Genomic DNA, 26,085 nt, shown 5'->3' with positions numbered 1-26,085 from the left:
TTCCCCCCCCCCCTCTCCCCCCTTCCCTCCCCCCCGCTAGATCTCTGTCTAGCTTTTTTGCTCCCCCCATATCACTCCCGTAAGTCAGCTGACGCCTGCTGACCCCGGCTTCCCCCGCCATCCCTTTGACCCCCCCGTGTGGGAATCTCCCCATCAGTAGACGTTCCTACGCTCCCCCTCCAACCTTTCTTCCCGCGCGCGGGAGAAATACCCCCCGCTTTCCAGAGTCTGCCCCCCCCCCCTCCAGACGCAGCTTCTGTTGCGGCCTTGTCTCTCGTCCCCAGCCCATATAACGTTCCCTGTGCGTGCTTGCCCCGCTATACACAACCGCCATCGTACTTCAACCCTCAAATACCCCCCACCCTCACAAACCCTCAATTAGAGTCCAACTTTTCAGTTAATATAAAGGTCCACGCCTCTTCGAGTGTTTCGAAGTAGTGGTGTTGGCCGTTATATGTGACTCACAGTCGCGCTGGCTGCAACATTCCAAATTTCACTCCTTTCCGATGCAGCACCGCTTTGGCCCGGTTGAAACCCGCTCTCAGCTTAGCGACCTCCGTGCTCCAGTCCGGGTATATTCTAACCTCAGCATTGTCCCACTTGCTGCTCCGCGCCTTCTAGGCCCATTTCAGGACCCTCTCTCTGTCTGTGAACTGGTGAAATCTCACCACCATCGCCCTTGGCGGCTCGTTTGCTTTGGGCTTCCTCGCCAGCACCCGGTGCGCCCCTTCCAGCTCCAGCACCCCCGGGGGGGCCTCCGCGCCCCGATCATTGTGCCCGCATATGCCGCGGCGTCGGCCCCCTCCACTCCTTCTGGGAGACCCAGGATCCTCAAATTGTTTCTCCTCGACCTGTTCTCCAGGTCTTCGAGTCTTCCCGCCCACATCTTGTGTAGCGCCTCGTGCCGCTCCACTTTCACCGCCAGGCCCAAGCACTCGTCCTCATTCTCACTCACTTTGTCCTGGATCTCCTGGATCTTCACCTCGTGGGCTTTCTGGATTGCCCCAAGTCCTTCAATTATTGCCAGCATCGGCGTCACCATCTCCTTGCGCAGCTCCTCGAAGCAGCACTTGACGAATTCTTGCATCTCTTCTTTGTCCCCGGCCGCCGCCATTTTGTTTATTTTACCCTTCTTCTCCCGCTGCTCCAGTGCCATTTTTTTGGCCGTTTCGCTGCGGGTCCGGTCCATACAGGTTAGTGGGGGACCTCTCTTCTCTCTTCCCCCCGGTTGGCTGTGTGAAAAGTCCTGTTGGGGCTCTTCTATCGAGCCCGAAAGTCCGGGAGCTGCCGATTCATGCGGCTCAGCTCCGCACAGCCGCAACCGGAAGTCAGCTTGTATAGCTTTTAACTTACCTTTAATCCTTTCACCCTGATCACAGACAGCTCGTAATGCCCTGGCGACGGGGTTGGGGTTGCGCTGTAGTGCATGCTCGTTCTACTCCATAAAGAGGGAGGCAATGAGGGCATCTATGTAGCCCTCCTACCCATGTATGTCCTCGCCCCACCTAGCCTACATCCTCCAGATCCTCAGCGGCCTCTTCCTCAACTCCCTCCTGAGTGTCCTCCTCATCCGAGGACACATGCCGATCCTCCAGGTCTTCCTTATGAATGTTGTTGTCTCGCTGCACAGCCAGGTTATATAAGATGCAGCAGACCACCACGATGCACTCTGGGGGCTGTACTGGAGGGCCCCACCTGACCTGTCGAGATGGTGGAAATGCATGTTCAGGTGGCTGAAGCACCGCTCTATCATAAATCGTGTGGCATTGTGAGCTTTGTTGTACCGGGCCTCTACTGCAGTCCCTGACCTCTACACTGGCGTCATCAGCCAAGATCTCAGGGGTTATCCCTTGACCCCTACAAGCTATCACAGCGGCCTGGGGGCACCCTCGAAAAAGCCAAGGATCTGCAACTGCCGAGCATATAACTATCGTGCAGGCTCCCTGGAAAACATGCACATGTGCATGAATTGCATCTGGTGGTCACACACCAGCTGCACATTGAGGGAGTGGAATCCCTTAATGCTTGTGATTGCCTATTGCCTTAGGGTGCAAAGAGTGACAGGGGTGTAGTTGATCACCCCATGCACCCAGGTTGGTGTGGCCAGGTTGAAATGATTAAAGCCCCAAACCCTTGAAACGAGTGCATCCATGACCACACAGATGCACTTATGGGCGGATGGCCATGAGATGCCACATAGGTCATCCTTTGAGCCCTGGAACAACCCCATTGCATAGAAGTTGGGCTGCCATGACCGTCAAGGCCATAGGGAGCGGGTGTCCAACACTGCCTGTACTAGGCCCTACAACTACAGTAACTAACAACATTACTGTCCGCACCCCCAAAAGACTGAAGGCAGAACTGATTAGTAATAACACATATGGAGGATGAAAACTTTTGAACTATGACACACTCTATACAGAACGAGTTATTGAAAAAAAAATGTATTCAACATTCTCCACATACAGTTGGGGACTGACTCAGTAATCCTTATATAAATAAGAAAGACTTGTCATAGAATCAATCATAGAATTTACAGTACAGAAGGAGGCCATTTCACCCATCCAGTCTGCACCGGCCCTTGGAAAGAGCACCCTACTTAAGCCCACACCTCCACCCTATTCCCATAACCCAGTAACCCCACCTAACCTTTTTGGACACTCAGGGCAATTTAGCATGGCCAATCCACCTAACCTGCACATCTTTGGACTGTGGGAGGAAACCGGAGCACCCGGAGGAAACCCACGCAGACACGGGGAGAACGTGCAGACTCTGCACAGACAGTGACCCAAGCCAGAAATCGAACCTGAGACCCTGGAGCTGTGAAGCAATTGTGCTAACCACTCTGCTCCCATGCCGCCCTCATGTAATTATATGAGATCTTTCATGACCTCAGGATGTTCCAGTGCTTTACAGCCAATGAAGTACTTTTGAAGTATGAAATGAAATGAAATGGAAATGAAATGAAAATCGCTTATTGTCACAAGTGGCTTCAAACGAAGTTACTGTGAAAAGCCCCTAGTCGCCACATTCTGGCACCTGTTCGGGGAGGCTGCTATGGGGATTGAACCGTGCGGCTGGCCTGCTTTGTTCTGCTTTAAAAGTCAGTGATTTAGCCCACTGTTCTAATGTAGGAAACATTAAATAGATAAGTGCCTGTAATGGGGTACGGTTGGAAGACATTCATGCTGCAAGAAAAGATCCATCAAAAAATATCATCCACAGCTACTAACTAGTTGTTAAACAAATGAATGGTGTTAATCTTTGTGGCAGCTTCATTTATATTATCCATCAGTCACTGTTTTAAGGATGTCCAACTGTGAAAAACGTGAAATTCATATTTCAGTGCATGATTGAGTCATCTGCCAGGGAGGTGGTAGCACTGGAAATACTCCCCCTTCATTTTCGCATGGCTTTGCAAACTTGTTTTCCTTGGGTCCGTACAAATAGTTGCTGCAGCTGCTATTTTTCTGCAGGAATCACTTGGTAGAAACAATGTATAAATTTGCAAGGAGCTGGATACCATAAAGTGTTTGCGATTTCTTGTCCCAAACAAAAACAGGAAACGATTTTCTGCACGACACTGGTTGTTTTGCAATCAGGTTTCTGCAAAGTGTAAACTTGAATGGACCAATATCTATGCCTCAGCCAGACTAACCCAGTAAACTGAAACCAAAATTCCCTTTGGTTTAAAAAAAAATGTTACATTGACTCATCTGCACCTCGTATGATACTGAAGGAAGCAACGGAGGAAATTGCTGGGGCCTTGACTGACATCTTTGTATCCACATCGGCTACAGGTGAGATCCCAGAGGACTGGAGAAGAGCTAATGTGGTACCGCTGTTTAAGAAAGGTAGCTGGGATAATCCTGGAAACTATAGGCCGGTGAGCCTCACGTCGGTAGTAGGTAAATTATTGGAGAGAATTCTCAGGGACAGATTTATACCCATTTGGAAACAAAAGCGATAGACAGCATGGTTTTGTGAAGGGGCAGTCGTACCTCATTAACTTGATTGAGTTTTTTGAGGAGGAAACAAAGATGATTGATGAAGGGAGGGCGGCGGATGTTGTTTACATGGACTGCAGTAAAGCCTTTGACAAGGTGCCTCATGCCAGACTGGTACAAAAGGTGAAGTCACACGGGACCAGAGGTGAGGTGGTAAGATGAATACAGAACTGGCTCGGTCACAGAAGGCAAAGGGTAGCAGTCGAAGGGTGTTTTTTCCGAATGGAAGGTTGTGACTAGTGGTGTTCCACAGGGATCTATGCTTGGGCCTCTGTTGTTTGTGGTGTACATAAACGATTTGGAGGGAAATGTAGCCGGTCTGATTAGTAAGTTCGCGGATGTCACCAAGGTTGGTGGAGTGGCAGATTGTGTTGAGGATTGTCAGAAGATACAGCAGGACATAGATAGGTTGGAGACTTGGGTAGAGAAATGGCAAATACAGTTTAATCCAGACAAATGTGTGGTAATGCATTTTGGTAGGTCTAATATAGAGGGGAAATATACCGTAAATGGTAAAACTTAGGAATATAAAGTCAGAGAGATCTGGGCATGCAGGTCCACAGATCTTTGAAGGTGGCAACAGAAGTGGACACAGTAGTCAAGAAAGCATATGGAATGCTTGCGTTCATTGGACGGGGCATCGAGTATAAAAACTGGCAAGTCATGCTGCAGTTGTATAGAACCTTGTTAAGGCCACATTTGGAATATTGTGCACAATTCTGGTTGCCACACTACCAGAAGGATGTGGAGGCTTCGGAGAGGGTGCGGAGGAGGTTTACCAGGATGTTGCCTGGTCGGGAGGTTCTTAGCTATGCTGAATAGACTCGGACTGTTTTCATTAGAAAGATGGAGGTTGAGGGGTGGCCTGATAGAGATCTACAAGATTATGAGGGGCATGGATAGAGTGGAGGGACAGGCACTCTTTCCCAGGATGGAGAGGGCAGGCACTCTTTCCCAGGATGGAGAGGTCAGTCACCAGTGGGCATAGGTTTAAGGTACATGGGTACCTTACAAGGTTTAGAGGAGATGTGCGATGCAGGTTTTTTTTACACAGAGGGTAGTGAGTGCCTGGAACGCGTTGCCAGGGGAGGTTGTGGAAGCAGATACATTAATGTCGTTCAAAAGGCATCTTGACAAACACATGGATAAGATGGGTATGGAGGGATATGGCACAAGAAGTGCTGAGGGTTTTGGCAAAGGTGGTATCATGACCGGTACAGGCTTGGAGGTTCCTGTGCTGTATTGTTCCTTGTACTAGTCCTCTGAATGAATGCCCTGCCAACCAGGCAAGTTGTTTTTTAAAAAATTAACTTCTAGGATGTGGGCATTGCTGACAAGACTGGCATTTATTGTTCACCTATATATGCCCTGGAAAGGTGATGGTGTGCTGCATTTTTGAAGCACCCAAATCCATACGATGAATGTGCTTCCACAATGTTGTAAGATGGGGAGTTTTAGGATTCTGACTAGCAACAATGAAGCAACAGCTAAATTTGCCCGTCAGGATGCTGTGTGACTTGGAAGTAACAATGTACTAATACACTTGTTGCCTTTGTCCTTCTAGTTGATGCCTTTCATTCGTTTGGGAGCATCTGCTGAAGAAACTTCAGCAATTTATTGCAATGCACTCTGAGTATGCGTCACTTTTTGCAGTGTGTGCTGACTCACTCCAGACATGCCCTGGAGGTGAGGGAGAGAGTCTGAGGAATCAAGAACTGAACCACTTACCATAGAATACTCAGATTCTGATCTAGTAACCACTGCACTTATTTGACTGATCCAACTGAGTTTTTGGTCAATGGCAACCAACAGGTGTTGATGGTGGTCAACTCAGCACTGTTGATGCCGAAAATAGGTCGTTTGGCTCTCTCGTTGAATATGGTCATTGTCTTGTATTCATATGGTGTGAACTTGTCACTTATCAGCCAAAGTTGATCTTCTCTGGGCCGAACCTACATAAATATAAAGTGCTGCTGAGAATTTGTGAATGGAGCTGAATATTCAACAATCACCAGTAAATGGCCTCATTTCTGGAGGAAAGGCCATTCAGGAAGCAGGTAAACATGAAAATAAAAGCAAAATGCTGTGAATGCGAACAGAAAATGCTGAATTCCCTCAAGCAGGTCTGGCAACATCTGTGGAGCGAGAAACAAGAGATTTGAAGAAGGGTCCGAGGGGCTCCCAGTTATTTCCTTCTAGCTTCAGCCGGGGAGCTCGGAGGGCGCATGCGCGGGACGCGCATGTCACGCCCCCGAGCCGCAGAGCCCCGCTGCCGTCACACAGAGAAGACGTCACAGGTGTGGCAAAGGATGCGGTTTCGGCCCCTCCCCTCTCCTGTACGGACGTACGCGGCACGCAGTGACGGCAGTGGCTGCTGGAGCGGTCGGCCTTTCAGCCGGTGTGTGCGCGCACATGCTGCGAGGAGTTTCTAGCGGTAGGTGTGTGCCCTACTCTGAATGGGTAAGAGTGGACAGGGAGATTGGCGATTAAAAAAGAGGAGAAACGCCGATGTGCCTGTTGGCGTGCTTCCAGTCGGGTGCGATTGTCTGGGGTGGTGTGTTTTTGGGGGGGGGGGCAGGTCGGTCAGGGCAAAGTGTTTATTATGTGCGTGGCCTAAATAGAAACAGTTTGCCGGTAGGGTGGGAGAACTACAAGTCCCGGCGCGCTTTGCGGTCGTCGCACCAAGTGCGCATGCTCCCGGCCGCACAGCCTGGCGTGCTTCGGCTGCTGGGCTGAATGTTGTCAGGCGAGACGGGTGCTCGGACGTGGCTGTTTGGAAATTGAAACCGAAAGCGCCGGCATATTTCTCTGTGTAATGTCAGCTCTCTTGCTGATAAAACTGTTACCCGGGGGGAGACGTTCTGCTTTGTTGAACAAACGACCTTTACCGTCCATATTTTGGAGCACTGGTGTCTGAGAAGTAAACGCAGAGTGAAATGCACCAGATGTCTGTTGACCTGCTGTTTTGAATGTATTTTTGCTTTTAAAAAAAGAAAACAATAAAGGTAATTGTCTACGTTTTAATGGTTGTAAATTTCGTCCGCGGCCCTTCCGTGATTTGAGAACTTGGATAGTTTCCAGTCGCATTGGGATTTCTGTGGTCTTTGGGTCTTCTGAAATATTTTACTTGAACAGAAAACTGAACTGTAGGAGCATAAGGTTGATTGATCACAGGAAACGGCAATTCTGACTGAAGCTTTAGAGAAACATTGCAAGATTAGAGGCAGCGTTAAAATACCTGGAGTCCTTATTGGGGAATTCTGCCATTACTTAAAAAGTGGGAGCGCCTCCCACTTTACAATAAGATCATGGCTGATCTGATAGCTGCCTTAACTCCCATTTCCTGTCACATAACCCTTGCCCCAACGGTGAGCAATTGTCCTGCAGCTTCTGGAACTGTCATGTTTTTGCCCGTTGTCAGGCAGAGTTCCAGTTGCACATGCTTTGGCCATTGCTTTGTTTGCGTATGTGTTGCCCAACTTTTTTGTGCATGCATCAGACCTGGAGATGTCTTGATTTGCTCTCGGGGCAAGCAGCACCTGTCTTAGTCCACAAGCTTACTCTTAAAGAGCAGCACCTCCTGCTCTTATCCCCTCTGCTCCCATGGGTTTGCGTTGATGCAGAAGTGTCCTTTCAACCTTGCGCCGGGATTGATTACCCCTCTGGACTCTCTTATAGATACAAAATCTGTTCAACTCAACCGTGAATATATTCAATGTCCCAGTCTGCACTGCTTTCTGGGGTAATTCATGCATAGAATCCCTACAGTGCAGAAGGAAGCCATTTGGCCCATCAAGTCTGCACCGACCCTCCTAAGGTACACCATACCCAGGCCCCCGACCTGCCCTATCCCTGTAACCCAACAAAACCTTTTTAGGCACTATGGGGCAACTTTGCATGGTCAATCCACTTACATGCACATCTTTTGGACTGTAGAAGGAAACCGGAGCACCCGGAGCAAGCCCACGCAGACATGGAGACAACATGTAAACGCCACCGAGACAGTCACCCAAGGTCGGAATTGAATCTGAGTCCCTGGTGCTGTGAGGCAGCAGTGCTAACTAGCCACTGTGCTGCCCCTGTCATTGAAGCTGAACCATCCAAAGCCGTTATAGAAGGAATTTTTAATAAATATCTTTGCTAATCTGGCTTGAACCACCAACAACAACTAGTATTTAAAGAAACATAGACGTAGTGTGCAGAAGCGTTCCATTTGGCTTATGTCTGTGCCAGCTGAAAAAAATCTGTCTGTTCTCATCCCACTTTTAGTTCTTGGTATTTAGCTCTAGGTTATGGCATCTCAATAACAGATCCATGTGTTTTCTTTTAAAACTGATGAAGGCTTCTGCCTCTACCACCCTTTCAGTCTTCAAACCCCCCAACTCGCTGGTGAAAAATCACTCATTAGCTCACCTTTAACCCTTCTACCAAATACCTGGTTATTGACCTCTCTGCTGTTGGTTAGCTCAATTGGCTGGCCGACTGGTTTGTGATGTGGAGCGATGCCAACAGCACGGGTTCAATTCCTGTGCCAACTGCTCCGCCTTCTCAACCTTGCCCCTCACCTGAGGTGCAGTGACTATGGCAACATTTAATGGAAATAGGTCCTTTCTTCCTATCCATTCTTTCCAAACACTTAATGTTATTACCCTCACACCTAGCATCTTCTGTTCTAATTAAAAATAAACCTAGTCTATCTGATATTTTCTGATAAAATTCTCCACTGCTGGCATAATCCTTGTAACCGTTGAGTGTGATCACACTCTGTAATGCGACCCGGACCATATACCATACGCTAACTAAGGTCTAACTGGTGTTTCATAGAGTTCAAACATAACCCTCCTGTTCAAGGTATCCTGTGTGCCTTGAGCACCTTATTTATCTGTCCTATTTTCACAGATCTATAGACTCCAAACTTGTGTTCTTCTATGCTTTTCAGAATCCAATCATCAATGGTAAATTCTATTGTCTCATTTCTCCTTCCAAAATGCATTGCCTCACGCATCTCTGGATTGAATTCAGTTTGTCACTTTTCTGCCCATCTGACAAATCCATTGATTTTTTTTCCCCCTGCTGTCTACAGCTTTCTTCCTCAGTATCAATATGTGGCCAACTCATAGCAAAGGACTGAATACCGAACCCTACAGAACCCCACTTGAAACAGCGTTCCAGTCACACAAACACCTGTTGATTATAACCCTTTGTTCCAAACCGTTGTGTAAATTGGGTTTAAATGCCACTTTATCTTGTGGATCCCATGAACTTTGAATTTACTGATCAGCCTGTTCTCTGGATTTTTGTCAAAAGCCTTGCTAAAACTCATGTAGACTACATCAGATTACTGCCCTTATCAGCCATCCTCGTTACTTTCCCAAAAAATGCAATCAAGCTAGTCGGGACGCACCTTCCCTGCGCACTTTCATTCTGACTGTCCTCAATGGGGGAGCAGGCTTGAAGTACTGAATTGCCTACTTCTGCTCCTAATTCCTGTGTTCCTATGTATCCATACCGCTTTAAATTTCTATCGTCTTTCAGAATTTTCTCTGGTAATTTGCCCACCGACAAGGTTAGGTTGATTGGCCTGTAATTGCTCAAGCTAACCCTTCCCCCTTTTTAAAATGACTAACAGTATGAGCAGTTTTCTGCTGCCATGCCTGTAAGCCAGAGAGGAATGGAAAATGTTCAGAGCCTCTGCTATGTCTTATCTTGTTTCCCTTAGCCTACATTTTGTCTGGCCGTGATGATTTATTCACTTTCAAGAATACCAAATGCCTTAATATTTCCTCCCCCACATCATAACGCCTTGAATAAAATGTCCCAAGATGCTTCGCAGGAACTTTTATCAAACAAAATTTGACTGAGCCACATGAGGTATTGGACCAAAAATGGAAGTTGCAAGGTAGGAGAAGTGCTTTGCAGGAGAATACTGGTAATGTCAGAATATGGGACTTGGCATCTGAAAATGTTATGCCACTCACCTTTCCTGCCCTCCTGACACTCTAGATCCTCTTTGTGCAATGTCTCCAGGCTGGAGGGACCACCTTTGCGCTGCCTCGACCACTACCATTCATACCTGAAACAAAAATAGAAATTGCTGGAAATGCTGAACAGGCCAAGCAGCATCTGGAGAGAATGTCTATGACTTCTCAGCAGAACTGAGAAAATTTACAACTTCAATAGGTTTTGAACAACTTTCCTGCCCTCTCTGACTGATCAGGGAACTTGGAGGTGGGAAGCTAATGCTGTGGCAGAGGGAAATAGTCATGGAAAAGTTCACTAATAAATTGAGTTCCTTTTCCAGCAGGAACTAAGTGCACAAAATCCATCATAAGTGTGGCATGGTATTTGACCGTGGAGGGCATCAACTGATGTCCGCACAAGCACATTTTTCAGCATTCAGGTTTTAAAATTGAATATAGTGGCTTTTGTATTTCTAAGTCAGTTGCTACTGGTCCCGTCAGGATTAATAGCGAACATCAACACTAAATCTAGAGGTTGAGGGTGCATGCAATTCAACTTATCTACATTGAAAATCAAGTCCTCTGAATACATGCAGCTGGTGGCCTTTTTTTGTTTAGGTCTTCAGTCTCCACGATCGGGCACAGATAATGCATTATTTTAAGAAAAAAAATGAGAGTTTAATCACCCGCAATATATTAGCCCTAGTACAGTGAATATTTGATCCCATGTTAGTAAGTTAACTTTTTTCTTTATTTGTTCATGAGATGTGAGCCAGTATTTATTGCCCGCCCCTGAGGGCATTTAAGAGTCAACCACATTGCTGTAGATCTGGAGTTACATGTAGGTCAGACCAGGTAAGGACGACAGATTTCCTTCCCTCCAGGGCTAGTGAACCAGATGGGGTTTCCCCACCAATTGACAATGGTTTCATGATCATCAAATCCCAGATTTTTTTTTTATTGAATTCAAATTTCACCATCTTCCAGGGCGGGATTCGAACCCAGTTCCCAGTGTATGACTCTGGATTACTAGCCCAGTGACAATACCACTATGGCACTGTCAAAATCTGGTTGTATCATTCACACACCTCAGCATTCATGCACTATTTTAAAAAAGAAATAGTCATTCTGTTTTTTATGAATCTCTGTGTGCCTTACTTTAGGTCTTCATTACATAGTGATATGCTTGGGCCGATTCAACTAATCTGGCTATAACTGCTTGAGTTTTTAATGTTTTTCTTCTTGAGAAACTCAGAATCTCAGTTGAATAGTTTAATGTACTTTCCATTTTTGTTCTGCCTGCAGATTTTGCAAGTTGCAGTAGCAATTTGATTTCTCTTCCTATGGATCAGTGAGTCAGGATTAAATGGAACTACCTCGTCTAACAGGAGCTTTGCGCTCCTTCTCAAATGTCACCAGGCAAGATGAATATATTGCAGATTCTTCAGAGATGATGGTGGGTTTTTGGATTTATATTTTCCATTTCAATCCGATCTAGTTTAAAATCAAGTAAAGACAAATACTTCCAGGAGGGTGTTTGTGATAAGACCATGTCTGCATTACAATAGTATTTTGTGCAAGATTTGACCCTTTGAAGACTGTACCTAGATTCCTACAGTAAAGACTAATGACAGATTTTGCGATTTGTATTTACACATGAACTCCCGAAGAATGTTTTTGGGACTTGTACTTAATCAACTTGTCTTTAGACTATGCAAGTACCAAATTAATGAACACTTGCAAACTTGAAATATACAGGGTCTCATTTTTTTTGAGGGGATGAATTCCTGATCATTTTTTCCTAGGACAATAGGATGAAATAAATGGTTTGACGAGAAGGCCATAAGTAATAGGAACAGGAGTAGGCCGTTCGGTACCTTAAACCTGCTCCTCCATTCAATACAATCATGGCTAATCTGACATTCCTAACAACCACTTTCTTGTACTTTCCCTGTAACCCTTGATTCTCTTATTGATCAAGAATCTATCTATCTCACCCGTAAAAATACATAAGGGCTCTGCCCCCACAGTTGTCTGTGGCAAGGGGCTCCAAAGAGACAAGCTTCTGCGAGAATAAATTCTTCTTCATCTCAATTTTAAATTGGCTCCTCTTTATTCTGAGATAATGCCCTCTGGTCCTAGATTCTCCCATGAGGGGAAACATCCCCTCAGCATTTACCCTGTTGGCCCCTTAAGAACCCTATATGTTTCAAAGAGATCACCTCTCAGTATTCTAAATTCCAATGAGTAGAGTCCTGTCACCAATGAAATAATATCTTTCCTTAAATAAGGGGACCAAAACTGCTCACAGTACTCCAGATGTGGTTTCATCAGTACCTTGCACAGTTGCAGCACGACTTCCCTACTCTTGTACTCCAACCCCTTGAAATACGGGCTAACACTCCATTAGCTTTCCTAATTACCTGCTGTACCTGTGTGCTAACATTCTGTGTTTTGTGCACAAGCACCCCCAAGTCCATCTCTACAGTTTATCTGCATTTAAATGATACTCTGACCAATTTTCTTATTGACCAGTTCCCTCCAGAATAACTGAGCAGAACAATTCTGACTGTTTTCCAAGTGTTGTGTGAATTGAGACCAGATTGCAGCCTAGAAGACATTGCAGGTTGTTGCTTTCATTTATAGTGCGGAAACTTTGGGGAATGGTGGGAGAGAGTTTATGTTTGGTTTATTTCTGGTTACATGAAGGAGGTGACATTTCCAGTTGTTACAATTCTGTAGGTGCAGCCAACATTCAGGGAACTAAACTTAAATGGCAGTTCTTCACATATGAGTCTGGAGATTAGCAGCAACCTATTGGGTAACACAATAAGCCCAAGCATGTCCTCTTAAAACGATGCCTTGCACTTACTGGCTTTATGACACTCTGGCTCTTTACTGTCTCCCATTGGTGTATGTTGGAAAAATTTACAAGTTGATCCTCAATTTTTGGGGGTCACATTATGAATGCACCTTCCTCAGTTGTCAAGTCCTAGACTGAGAATTCAACACACTGTGACACAAGACCTCACATTTACCTCATAGAAGCTTAAAGTACAGAAAGAGGACATTTGCCCATCATATCTATGCTATTTCTTTGTTTGAGTAATGATCACCCGGCCTCACCTTTTATAACCCTAATTTTTCTCTCAAATGTAATTCTCCAGTGTTCACTTAAAAGTCTCTCAGTCTTTCACTCTCTGTGGGAATGTTTTCCATGTTTCAACAACCTTTGAGAAATTCCCATCACCTCACTCGTCACAGTTTTAAATATTAACCACTTGTCACCACTTCACAGAGAAAATAATTCTTCATATTATTAAAACCTTCATTAAATCTCCTCTTACACATTTATGCTAAAATTGTACCAGTACCTCCAGTCTCTCCTCTTAACCATATTTTTCTTCTCAGGTAACCGCCTGATGCGCTTGCATTTTGCACTTGCTATGGCTTTATTATCCTTTCCATAACAGGGCCTCCAAAACTTCAGTAACTGCACTTTAATAACCAATTTTTGCACTATTATGTGGAATCATCATCTTTACTCTAGTACTCAATGCCCTGATTCTTAGCTGTCAATTTTTTTTTAACAGCTTTATTTTTTTAGAATTATTTTCTGGAATTATGCATTTCAGTATGTACATTTTTCTGTTGATCCGCACCTTTCTATATCTTTATATTAAGTGTATCTTACTATTCGTTATAAAACATATTGCTTCACAATTAAATACATTTCCCATTCCCTGGGTCTTGCAGATATTTTTGAACTATCAGCAAGTTTGGTGGTTGTCATCACTAAGCCTAAGTCCAAATCAACTATAAACGCAGGGAAAAAAAAGTGAATCTGGCACTGACATCTTGAAGTGCATCACTGTTTGTCAGCCAGTTTTCTATCAGTAATGTTTCTAATCAGCCTCTTGAGACACTTTATTAAATACTTTTGGAAGATCCATATAGACCACATCCCCTTTAATATCTAAAGCTTTAGGGTTATCCTTGATCCTACCTGCCAAAGACTTCTCATGTCCCCTTCTGGCTCTTCTTAGCTCTCTCTTTAGGTCCTTCCTAGCTAACTTGTAACTCTTGAGCACCCTAACTGAACCTTCATGTCTCATCTTCACATAAGCCTCCTTCTTCCTCTTGACAAGTGTATCGACTGCTTTAGTAAACCACGGTTCCCTTGCTCGACCATTTTCTCCCTGCCTGACAGGTACATACTTATCAAGGACACGCAGCAGCTATTCCTTGAACAAGCTCCATATTTCCATTGTGCCCATCCCTGCAGTTTTCCTCATCCGATGCATCCTAAGTCTTGTCTCATCGCATCATAATTGCCTTTCCCCCAGATATAACTCTTGCCCTGCGGTATATACCTATCCCTTTCCATCACTATAGTAAACGTAATCGAATTGTGGTCCCTATCACCAGAGTGCTCACCTACCTCCAAATCTAACACCTGTCCTGGTTCATTACCCAGTACCAAATCCAATATGACTTAAACACCATCAGTTGCATGCTGTTAGGGCCTGTTGATTTATCTACCATCAGTTCTGATTAATATCTTGATGAACCAGGAGGATAAACTCCATAGACAACTCTTTGGAAAAAGATCGCTGTTCTAACTGATCAGGCCCCACCCTTTTGTCCTATAAGCAGTTTAAAAATGAGACTTTTTTGTTAATTGACTCCATTGCAAGTAACAGCACTCTGTTCTGCATTGAACAGGCAGCTTGTCCTCTCCAGTTATTATCCAATCTCTAACCTCCCTTTTCTATTAAAGTCCTCAAAAGTCCTTTCTGTTTTGCAATTCTATTCTCTCCCAAAAAGTATTTTTGTGCCCTAGCCAAAGTAACTATGGTCTGGATTTTCACTCCTGAGGCCGGTGTTCATATTCACTTCAGGGACAATTGCGCAGCTGGCAGGATCTTGGTTCTGCAGGAGGTGGGTGCAGTATGGGTCCACCATTCCCAGATGCAGATTGAAGGAGGCCACAGGTGCTGCAAAGTGTTGAGGTGGGCAAGTTAAAAGGCCAGCATGACTTTCTGGAAAGTTGTTTGAGTTGTTTTATTAACCATTAGGCCTTCTAGGCCTCATCCCCTCTCTCCTTCCTACCCACTGCTGATGGACCGTCCATGCCAAGTCTTGATAACTCATGAGCCCCCACCACCCCCATGGCCACCGATAGCTTTTGTGCCAAAAGTGCTAACCCATGCTCCCATCCACTACCTTTTGCTCTTCCATCCTTCATGCCAACTCACCTAGTAACCACCATGGGCAGATCTCAGGAACCATATTGAAATTGAATAAAATAAAGTTATAGGTGGCACAGTGGTTAGCACTGCTGCCTCATAGCTCCAGGGGCTCGGGTTCAATTCTGGCTCCCGGCTCCATTTTAGATATGGAAAACCCAGGCCTATATCCCCTTTTGCTTAGAGCCTTCGTGAGGTGTTTGCCTCATTCACCATATTATTATTTTCCATTGCCTCTTGTCACTTGTCCAACCTCATGGCATTGTGATTACGTAGTTTCACCCTTGGTGCCACTTGTAGCCTAGCATTTTCTTGCCCTGAGTCCTTCGTGTTTGTTCTTGTGTTAGGAAAACAAAGGTTGGGCAGCACGGTGGCGCAGTGGGTTAGCCCTGCTGCCTCACGGCGCCGAGGTCCCAGGTTCGATCCCGGCTCTGGGTCACTGTCCGTGTGGAGTTTGCACATTCTCCCCGTGTTTGCGTGGGTTTCACCCCCCACACCCCAAAGATGTGCAGGTTAGGTGGATTGGCCATGCTAAATTGTCCCTTAATTGGAAAAAATGAATTGGGTACTCTAAATTAATTTAAAAAAAAACTGAAAACCAAGGCAGTTTTAAGGAATTTCTATCTGTTTTGGTAAACATGTGAAATAAGGCATGGTTTTAAGTGAGTTAAATTTAATGTTTCTATGCCTGGAGGGTACGATCTATTGTTCTATTCATGCTGGACAAAGATGTTTGTATTTGTAGGGATTGGTTAGAGGTTCCAACTGTGTTTCGACTGTGCTTAGAGAGGGTTACGGCATGAAGAGTAAGTAAACACAAATCGGTGCTTAAGGCACGATATAAATGAAAGTTGTTTTACTTTTGCAAACCTGTAGTTTCTGCTTCAATAGCACATGAGTGACCAGTTGAAAAAGGTTGAGTACATCTTAGACGGCATTACTTGTGCATTCTTGCCCAAAATGTTCTTCTCTTATTAAGTACTTTGAAAGTAGTTAGTTGTTCTTAGTCAAAAGTGCACAACAGTTGGATTGCCCAGTCTGTACTATCTTGGTTGCATTTTTGCTTTTGACAGTGAAGAAAAACAATCAAAGGCTACTCAAACATGTTGGTGAAAGACTGACAAGGAATGTGAGCAGCCTATTTAACACAGTGATTTATGGAACTTTAGTAAATTGAGCGAAATGATGTATGAATTTCAGTGCTAGTACAATGTCAGGTATGTACATCCCAATAATTGGCTGATCGAACCAAACAACATGCTCCTCTAGGAGTTCATAATAGGCAGAGTACAGACCATGCTCAACCAGCCTGTGCTTGCAAAACCCATAGCAGTTTAATCATAGAATCATAGAATTTACAGTGCCGAAGGAGGTCATTCGGCCCATCTAGTCTGCACTGGCCCTTGGAAAGAGCATCCTACATAAGCCCACGTCTCCACCGAATCCCAGTAACCGCACCTAACCTAACCTTTTTTTGGGCACTAAGGGCAATTTATCATGGCCAATCCACCTAACCTGCACATCTTTGGACTGTGGGAGGAAACCGGAGCACCCGAAGGAAACCCATGCAGACACGGGGAGAACGTGCAGACTCCACACAGACAGCATCCAAGCCGGGAATCGAACCCGGGACCCTGGAGCCGGGAAGCAACTGTGCTAACCACTGTGCTATCGTGCTGCCCACGTTAGATGTGATTCCCTGATTGGGCAGCACTTGCAGAACAATCCTAAGTATGCTGGTAGCTACACTAACAACCAGTTCAAGATAATCAGTGAAGCTCGTAACGTGGCTCATTTATTCATATGCAATGGGACCCATTTTCTGCAAACAAAAAGAATATGTTCAAGCCTCGCACCTTATTTGAATTACCCAGAAGCATGGGAAACCTTTTTTCTCCATGGCTGCACATTGACCAATTCGAGTCAACTGGCCAAGCAACCTGCACCCATTTCCTCCTGTAGTATAGAGTATAATGTAGTTTAAATTTGGCATTCTTGCTTTTGTCCTGATGAGTGCAAGACAAAAACTTTGGCAACATGTCTCTCTTTCAAGGTCTGTACAGCTAAGTGACTGTAAATTATGATTCATGACAAGAATATGAATAGTCCTTGAATTCGCATACTACCCATGAACTGAAATCTGAAACCTAATTAACCCAAATGTATCCTTGTTTTCTTGGTAAATGTATATAATTAGTAGCATTACTAAGTCTCGGATCCATGATACTGGCTGTAGAAACAGAATGTCTTGCTAAATTGGAGCAAGTATATGCCGTTTGATAGGAAGCTGGTGTTTAAGAATCTAGCCACAAGTTTTTTTTTCTATTTGGATTTTAGATTTTTTCCAATTATGAAATTTGGGGAAAAGCAGTGGATCCAACATTTTATGCGCCTTTTAGCTCTTATTTTCCTGAACTATGTTTAATTGAAATCATAAAGCACTATTTTTTTTAGAAGTCTGCAGTTTTAATTAATCCTGTTACTGAATAAAGGCACTTTAGGCTATTTCTTTAAAATAGTAGAGACAAATAGCTGTCCATTAATAGCTACACCAATGTATGAACGATACAGTTAAAATTCTGTTCCTGTGCATTATTGCAGAAATGATAGCTCACAAGTTTATTACTGTTTAACTATATTTTCCTCATGAATATGAAATCCCAGCGTTTTAGGTTTTGCAATGATTATTGTAATCCTAGTTAGTTAGTCAACTGCCAGTCACCATCAGCTGGTGCTTTCTCCATGGCAACACTTCTGTCAATCAACGTCCAACAGCACTCTCCTCAAACAGTATAAATTGTTGTTTTCCCCTTAAATTGGTGTTATAACCCGAATGGGACTATACAGGTTCCCGTGACCTCTCGAATATGAATTTACCCTTTATGACAGGCAGGCCTACCCTTTAAGGGGGCAGGGTTTCCCCTTTACATGGAGAGCCCCAGTTGTATAAAAACCCTGGCCTAGCTGTAAGTCGGGGAAGGAGACCCTTGGGAGTCCCTTAGCGGAGTGGAGGAGTATTGTAATTGTATCGAAATAAACCTTGTTCTGTAATTTCTATTTCCGTCTGTGTTCTGCCTACAATTCAATAATTGGTATTCTTGCAAAATGCTATATTTTCTTTTACAATGGGATAGTACTTTTTAAAGATTTTTTTTTGTTTACTGGATGGAGGTCATTTAGTTATCTGTAATCTAATTTTTGTCTGTTTTTCAACATATCATTCACAGGCCAAAAGATCAAAGCGGAAAGAGCATTCCTGCAAGACACGATTGACTTGGAAAAATATAACCCATTTAGTTGAGAAAGTGGCACAGAATGAGCATCAAAATGTTGGTGAAAATGTGAAAAATCTCTTAAAGGCTGCCAGACAGCTTGGTAAGTCAATATAGAGATTTTTTTTTTGTTGATGAGCCTTTGCATGCCTCTGAACTTAAGAAAGGACAGTCCACACTGGGTCGCCACTTCTTTCAGTGAGCTTTTAAAAACTAAAATCCTGCTCAGTTGAAATGTCACCATAGTTCAGTCACTAATATTGGATACTAAAACAACATATGAAACAATATATCGTGGCTGAGGCTAAAATATTACACAGAATGCAGGCACCACAGCTGCATTTGTGATGCTACTACAAAATAAGCTGAAAATAAGTTTATTGCTTCCTCTGTAAAATTTCTTATTTCTGCTGATAGTTTTTATTTTGGCCTAATGTGCTTCTTGCTAAAATAAGTTCCTCGAAATGAGAAAAAAATGCCTTTACAATGACATCTTGACATTTCAGCAGGAACCACCAATGCACTGAGTAAGATGAGAAGAAATGACATATATTCATAACCAACTAGGTTGATTCTAAGTTTGGATTTTCTGTATAGAGACTTAAATAATCTGTTTCTTAGGTAGCAACAGTTGCTCCAATGAGAGGCCTGAGCACCTGTGTATTAGTTGATTCATGCTATCCTATCTTTGTAACATAGTATAAGATGATAGACCACGACAAAGGAGCAGAAGTAGGCCATTCGGCTCATCGAGTCTGCTCCGCTATTCAATCATGGCTGATATGTTTCTATCCCCATTCTCCTGCCTTCCCCCCATAACCACAGATCCCCCGATTAAACAAGAACTTATCTACCTCTGTCTTAAATACTCTCTGATTTGGCCTCCACCGCCTTCTGCGGCAAAGTGTTCCACAGATTCACCACCTCTGGCTGAAGAAATTCCTCCTCATCTCCGTTTTAAAGGATCTTCCCTTCAGTCTGAGGCTGTGTACTTGGGTTCTAGTTTTTCCTACTAATGGAAACATCCTCACCACGTCCACTCTATCTAGGCCTCTCAGCATCCTGTAAGTTTCAATGAGATCCCCCCTCATCCTTCTAAACTCCTACGAGTAAGAGTCCTCAACCGCTCCTCATATGGCAAGCTCTTCATTCCAGGGATCATTCTTCTGAAGCTCTTCCGGACCCTTTCTAAGGCCAGCACATCCTTCCTTGGATACGGGGCCCAAAACTGCTCACAGTACACCAAATCGGGTCTGACCAGAGCCTTATACAAACTCAGAAGTGCATCCCTGCTCTTGTATTCTATCCCTCTCGACATGAATGTTAACATTTCTTTTGCCGACTGTACCTTCACGTTAACCTGAAGAGAATTTTGAACTAGGACTCCTTAATCCCTTTGTGCTTCTGATTTCCTAAGCGTTTTCCTATTTGGAAAATGGTCTATGCATCCATTCTTCCTACCAAAGTGCATGACCTCAACTCTTCCATGTTGTATTCCATCTGCCACTTTTCCCATTCTCCTAGCCTGCCCAAGTCCTTCTTCAGCCCCCCTGCTTCCTCAATACTACCCTGTCCCTCTGCTTATCTTTGTATCATCTGCAAACTTAGCCACTCTGCCCTCAGTTCCTTCTTCCAGATCTGGAATTAAAGCCGGATAACCATGAAACCGTTGTTGATTGTTGTAAACCCATCTAGTTCATTAATGTCCATTAGCGAAGGAAATCTGCATGTGATACCTGATCCACAGCAATGTGGTTAACTCTGAAATGCCCTCTGAAATGGCACTGAGCTCAAGGGCAATTGGGAATGGACCCAGCCAGCGATCTTAGCAATTCAATACCCCAAGAGGGTTGTGGGTACCCAGTTGTTGAACATATTTAAGACCGCAATCTATAGATTTTTTAATTCTAAAGGAATTGGATATGGGGATAGTGCAGGAAGTTGGCTTTAAGACTGATCAGCTATGAATGTAATGATGGCAGAGCAGGCTTGAATGGCTTGCTGGCCTACTTCTGCTCTGGTGTCTTATTTTTTTGTGTAGGAATGGGTCATAATTTGCATATTCCCTTTCCTCGTGCTGAACTTTGCTGGTTCTTTCCACTTGTTATACGGAAGCAGGGTAAACATTGCCATTTCCATGATGCAACTGTGTGTTTCTGCTCTTATTCAGCAGCTATTGAATATTCCAAATTACATTTTTGACTTAAACTCCAGGCAGGTTTTTCTATAATTTTATTGGTAAATTTTGGATTTTAATTTAGCAGCATTTTGCATATTTGTAATTCCCAGCTCCACAAAAGAATAAGGCAGATGAAAGTTGAGAAATTACTTGTGCAACTTGGTTAATTTTGTGATGCTTACTGCTCAGTTAATAAATGTTGAAGAAAAATTAACTTGGTTTCTAATTTTTCATCTGTCCATTCAGTTCTCTTTGGCAGATAACAAACAAGTCAAACTGCTCTTCATTTTCTTCTTTTAATCAAGCAAATATTTTGCTAATAAGTTCTTATTTCAGAAGTCTATCACTAATTTGTTTCCTGCATATTTACGATGCTTTAAAAGTATGATGCAACAGACATACAATGGATCCAGGACTTTTAATTGTATAGATATGAAATACACAGTGTTACTGTGGCACAGCTAGGTAATCAGCAATGGCAGCAAGGTAAAACTTTGAATATTAAAGTTTACGGTTCTTTGAATGATTAACGTGACACAATTTTCTCTGGCCAATGTAGTGCTACAATAGTGCTTTTAAGCTGTTAAGCAGATGAATGATATGCAGTAATGGGTCAGATATGGTTCTGAACCCTCTAGCAAAGCGCAATCAATGCACTTTGTTTGATGTATCATCTCTTTTAAAAAATCAAGGTTATTTGCCATTTATGAAAGATTTATAGTTTAAAAATCTTAATTTCTGTGCATTTTGTTTAATAGATTCAGTTACTCTGAATTGTGTTCCTACAGCAAGTGAACAGCTTGTTAGGTGGTTATTTTTATGCTTTTATAAAATAATTACTTTGACACATTTCATCCGAGATCATGATGCGCTCAAGGTGATATGCATTTTACATGAGTGTAACTATCCGGGCTACTTCATCGATAACTATTCTAAAGTCAAATAGCAAACTGCTGCTTCCAGATGTATAGAACTTCAGTTAGCGTCTAAGATGTCATGTCACTAATTACATCTTGAGAGCTTTTATTTAGTTTGTGCTTTGAAATTATAGAATTCTCCGGTCACGTACAGACAGTAATGTGTTCTGACAGTTTTAAACTGTCCAATGGGTTATTTAACCTTTTTAACTTAAGTAAAGAAATGTAAACTTAATTTGCATTTAAATAGCACCCGTTAATGAGGCTGGATGGTTAAAATGGATGTTTGGTGAATTGGACATTCTGAATTCTCCCTCTGTGTACCCGAACAGCCGCCGGAATGTGGCGACAAGGGGATTTTCACAGTAACTTCATTGCAATGTTACTGTAAGCCTTCTTTGTGACAATAAAGATGATTATAATAATTATATTATTATAAATGTCTTTCTGGAAGGTGAAACTATAATATACGTGAAATACATAATTTAAAACAGTATTAAGAAGCAACATTTACAGAACAATAAAAATTCATAATAAAGAATGTTCCTATAACTAAAAAAGGAACATATTTTAAAAAGAAAAACACAAAAATATGGAATTGCACATGTCTCAAAGTATTCAAGATACAGCCCTTTGTGCATTTGCCTTCAATTGGAGGAAGAACTGAAGAAGATGAACATTAAAAAGTAAAATCAAAGGAGATGAACAGCAAACAACCAGGACAACTGGTTTAAAAAAAAAAGGAAGTTCAAAGAAGTTCACATGTAGAATAGACCTCCGAACCAAGAACAACTAGGAGAAACAAAACTGGACAACAAATTGGTTCACTAATGATCTTTAGGGAAGGGAATCTGCAGTCCTCACCTGGTCTGGCCGACACATTACTCCAGACCCACAGCAATGTGGTTTACTCTTAAATGCCCTCTAAAATGGCCTAGCAAGCTACCAGTTCTATCAAGCCGCTATGAAGTCAATAAAAAGGAAAGAACCCGGATGGACTACCCGGCATTGACCTAGGCATTGGAAATTACAACGGCAAACCCAGCCCTTCAAAGTCCTCCTTACAAACATCTGGGGGCTTGTGCCAAAATTGGGAGAGCTGTCTCACAGACTAGTCAAGCAACTGCCTGACATAGTCATCCTGACAGAATCATACCATACAGATAATGTCCCAGACACCACTGTCACCATCCCTGGGTATGTCCTGTCTCACTCTATCATTACCACCAAGTCAGGGGATCAACCTTGGTTCAATGAAGAGTGCAGGAGAGCATGCCAGAAGCAGCACCAGGCATACTGAAAAATGTGGTGTTAACCTGGTGAAGCTACAACACAGGACTACTTGCATGCCAAACAACATAAGCAGCAAGTGAGCTAAGCAATCCCACAATGGATCAGATGTAAGCTCTACAGTCCTGCCCCATCCAGTCATGAATGGTGGTGGATAATTAAACAACACACTGGAGGAGGAGGCTCCACAAAGATCCCGATCCTCCGTGATGGAGGAGCCCAGCACATCTGTGCAAAAGACAAGGCTGAAGTATTCGCAACAACCTTCAGCCAGAAGTGCCGAATGGAAGATCCATCTCAGTCTCTTCCAGAGGTCCCCAGCATCACAGATGCCAGTCTTCAGCTAATTCGATTCACTCACATCATATCAAGAAATGGCTGAAGGCATTGGATATGCCCTGACAGTATTCCGGCAATAGTACTGACGACATGTGCTCCAGGACTTGCCATGCCCCTAGCCAAGCTGTTCCAGTACAGCTACAATGCTGGCATCTATCTGGCAATGTGGAAAATTGCCCAGGTATGTCCTGCACACAAAAAGCAGTAAAAATCCAACCTGGCTAATTAACACCCTATTAGTCTACTCTCAATCATCAGTAAAGCGATGGAAGGGGTCATCAACAGTACAATCAAGCGGCCCTTACTCAGCAATAACCTGCTCACTAAACACTCAGTTTGGGTTCCGGCCAGGGTCACTCAGCTCCTGATCTCATTACAGCCTTGGTCAAACATGGGCAAAGGAGCTGAACTCCTGAGGCGAGGCAGAATTTGACATTTGATTGTGTATGGCATCAAGGAGCCCTAGAAAAACTGGAGTCCATGGGGATCAGGGAGAAACCTCTCCACTGGTTGGAGTCATACCTAGCACAAAGGAAGATAGTTGTGGTAGTTCGAGGTCAGTCTTCAGTCCCGGGCCATCACTGTAGTAGCTCCTCAGCGTAGTGCCCTAGGCCCATACATGCTCAGCTGCTTCATCAATGACCTTCCAACATAATGTCAGATGTGGGGATGTTCGCAGATGATTGCAGCACCATTCACAACTCCTCAGACACTGAAGCAGTCCACATGTAAATGCAGCAAGACCATGACAATATCCAGGCTTGGGCAGACAAGTGGCAGGTAATAATTGCGCCACACACGTGTCAGGCAATGACCATCTCGAATAAGAGAGAACCAAATAATCGTCCCTTGACATTCAATGGCAATAAATCAAATCATTACCATCACTGAATTCCCTCATTATCAACATCCTGAGGGTTACCATTGACCACAAGCTGAACTGGACTGTTCATATAAATACTGTGGCTACAAGCGCAGGTCAGAGGTTAGGAATCCTGCAGCGAGGAATTTCCCTCTTGACTCCCCAAAGCCAGGAGTGTGATGGGATACTCCCCACTTGCCTGGATGAGTGCAGTTCCAACACTCGAAGCTCAACGCCATCCAGTACAAAGCAGCCTGCTTAATCGACAACCCTTCCACAAACATTCACCCTCTCAAATACCGATGCACAGTAGTAGCAGGGTGTACCATCTACAAGATGTACTGCAGGATCCAAGGCTTCTTAGGCATCATCTTCCAAACCCACAATCACTACATCTAGAAGGACAAAGGCAGTAGATGCATGGAAACACCACCACCTGGAAATTTCCCACTAAGTCACTCACCATCCTGACTTGGAAATACATTGCTAGTCCTTCACTGTCACTGGGTCGAAATCCTGGACCTCCCTCCATACCTACACCACATGGACTGCAGCAGTTCAAGAAGGCAGTTTGATACATGGTTGTCTGTGATGGGTCTCCTTGTGCATAGTGTCAGGTGGGGCTTCGTTTAACTTGTGCTACTGTGTGATGCTTGATGAATGTTATCATTACTGAATGGTGCAGAGACCTTAAGACTGGGTGGCACAGTGCATCACAGCACCAGGGACCCGTGTTGAAGCCCAGCCTTGGGTGTGTCTGTCTGTGTGGAGTTTGCACGTTCGCCCCCTGTCTGCGTGGTTTTGTTCCCAGTGCTCCGGTTTCCTCCCACAGTCCAGAGATGTGCAGGTTAGGTGGATTGGTCATACTAGAATTGACAGCACGGTAGCATTGTGGATAGCACAAATGCTTCACAGCTCCAGGGTCCCAGGTTCGATTCCGGCTTGGGTCACTGTCTGTGCGGAGTCTGCACATCCTCCCCGTGTGTGCGTGGGTTTCCTCCGGGTGCTCCGGTTTCCTCCCACAGTCCAAAGATGTGCGGGTTAGGTGGATTGGCCATGCTAAATTGCCCATAGTGTCCAAAATTGCCCTTAGTGTAGGGTGGGGTTACTGGGTTATGGGGATAGGGTGGAGGTGTGGACCTTGGGTAGGGTGCTCTTTCCAAGAGCCGGTGCAGACTCGATGGGCCGAATGGCTTCCTTCTGCACTGTAAATTCTATGATCTATGATCTATGACCCTTCGTATCCAAAGATGTGCAGATAAGGTGGATTTATGGGGATAAGCCAAGGGAGTGGACCTAGGTAGGGTGCTCTTTCAAAGGGTTTGTGCTGACTCAGTGGGCTGAATGGCCTAATTCTGCACTGTTGGGATTCTATGGATTCTATAGATGCCCTATTGAATTAGCGTACTTCTGTTTTCAATTCAAGCAGTGGGCTCACTGATATGCAACTGCAATGCAACTCATTGTATTCAGAAATCCATTCCTTACCAGTCTGTGTTGCATTTTATTCACTTTTTTTTGTTGCAATTCATAGTTTTGCGCAGTTAAAAAGAATGGGTGTGCGCTTATCAAAATAAATCAAAACTGGACAGACTATTTAAACATTTTCCCTTGACAAAGGGGTGTATTGCATTAGTACCAGTGCAAATATTTCCATATAAATGTACCATCTGCTTAGTTGCCTTGCTTAATTTCGAACATTTTGACTTCCCTGTCCAAATAGATCAGAAAACATTTGCTGCTCCGTTTTTTAAAAGGTAAATTCAGCCAAAGAAATAGCTTTCTTGAAAATGAGTCTGCTCTAATTTGTTTATTTGTCAATTCATACTGACACATTGCTGTATTGTCTGAAAACTAATTCATGAATTGAATAGAGGGAACATGAGGTTAAAAAGTTCAGATTGGGTCATTTTGTTGTTCGTTATGATCTGGGATTAGAGAATCGAAAGGTTCACCATTAATTTGCTATTCCACATTAAATTAAGTCCCTGAATGATTGAACTAAACATA

The 26,085-nt window shown here is 43.8% G+C and overlaps 1 protein-coding gene across 4 annotated transcripts in view; it reads left to right on the top strand.

Annotated features, from left to right (window-relative positions):
• Positions 1-6,360: 6,360 nt before the first annotated feature.
• Positions 6,361-26,085, top strand: part of ascc3 (activating signal cointegrator 1 complex subunit 3) — an 813,859-nt gene continuing 794,134 nt past the window's right edge. For 2 of the 4 annotated variants that reach the window (XM_072499844.1, XM_072499840.1), the window contains exons 1-3: positions 6,361-6,441; positions 11,273-11,423; positions 18,444-18,591. In XM_072499844.1, coding sequence (XP_072355945.1) covers positions 11,334-11,423; positions 18,444-18,591 — 238 coding nt within the window. In that variant the 5' untranslated portion in view covers positions 6,361-6,441; positions 11,273-11,333. Of the gene's footprint in view, positions 6,468-6,734; positions 7,013-11,272; positions 11,424-18,443; positions 18,592-26,085 lie in introns of those variants that run through there. The other 2 variants (XM_072499842.1, XM_072499841.1) reach the window with 2 other exon arrangements.

This window comes from Scyliorhinus torazame, chromosome 4, assembly GCF_047496885.1.
Source record: "Scyliorhinus torazame isolate Kashiwa2021f chromosome 4, sScyTor2.1, whole genome shotgun sequence".
NCBI lineage: Eukaryota > Metazoa > Chordata > Chondrichthyes > Carcharhiniformes > Scyliorhinidae > Scyliorhinus > Scyliorhinus torazame.
Note: the sequence above shows the minus strand (reverse complement) of the source record. Positions and strands in the feature narration are given on the sequence as shown.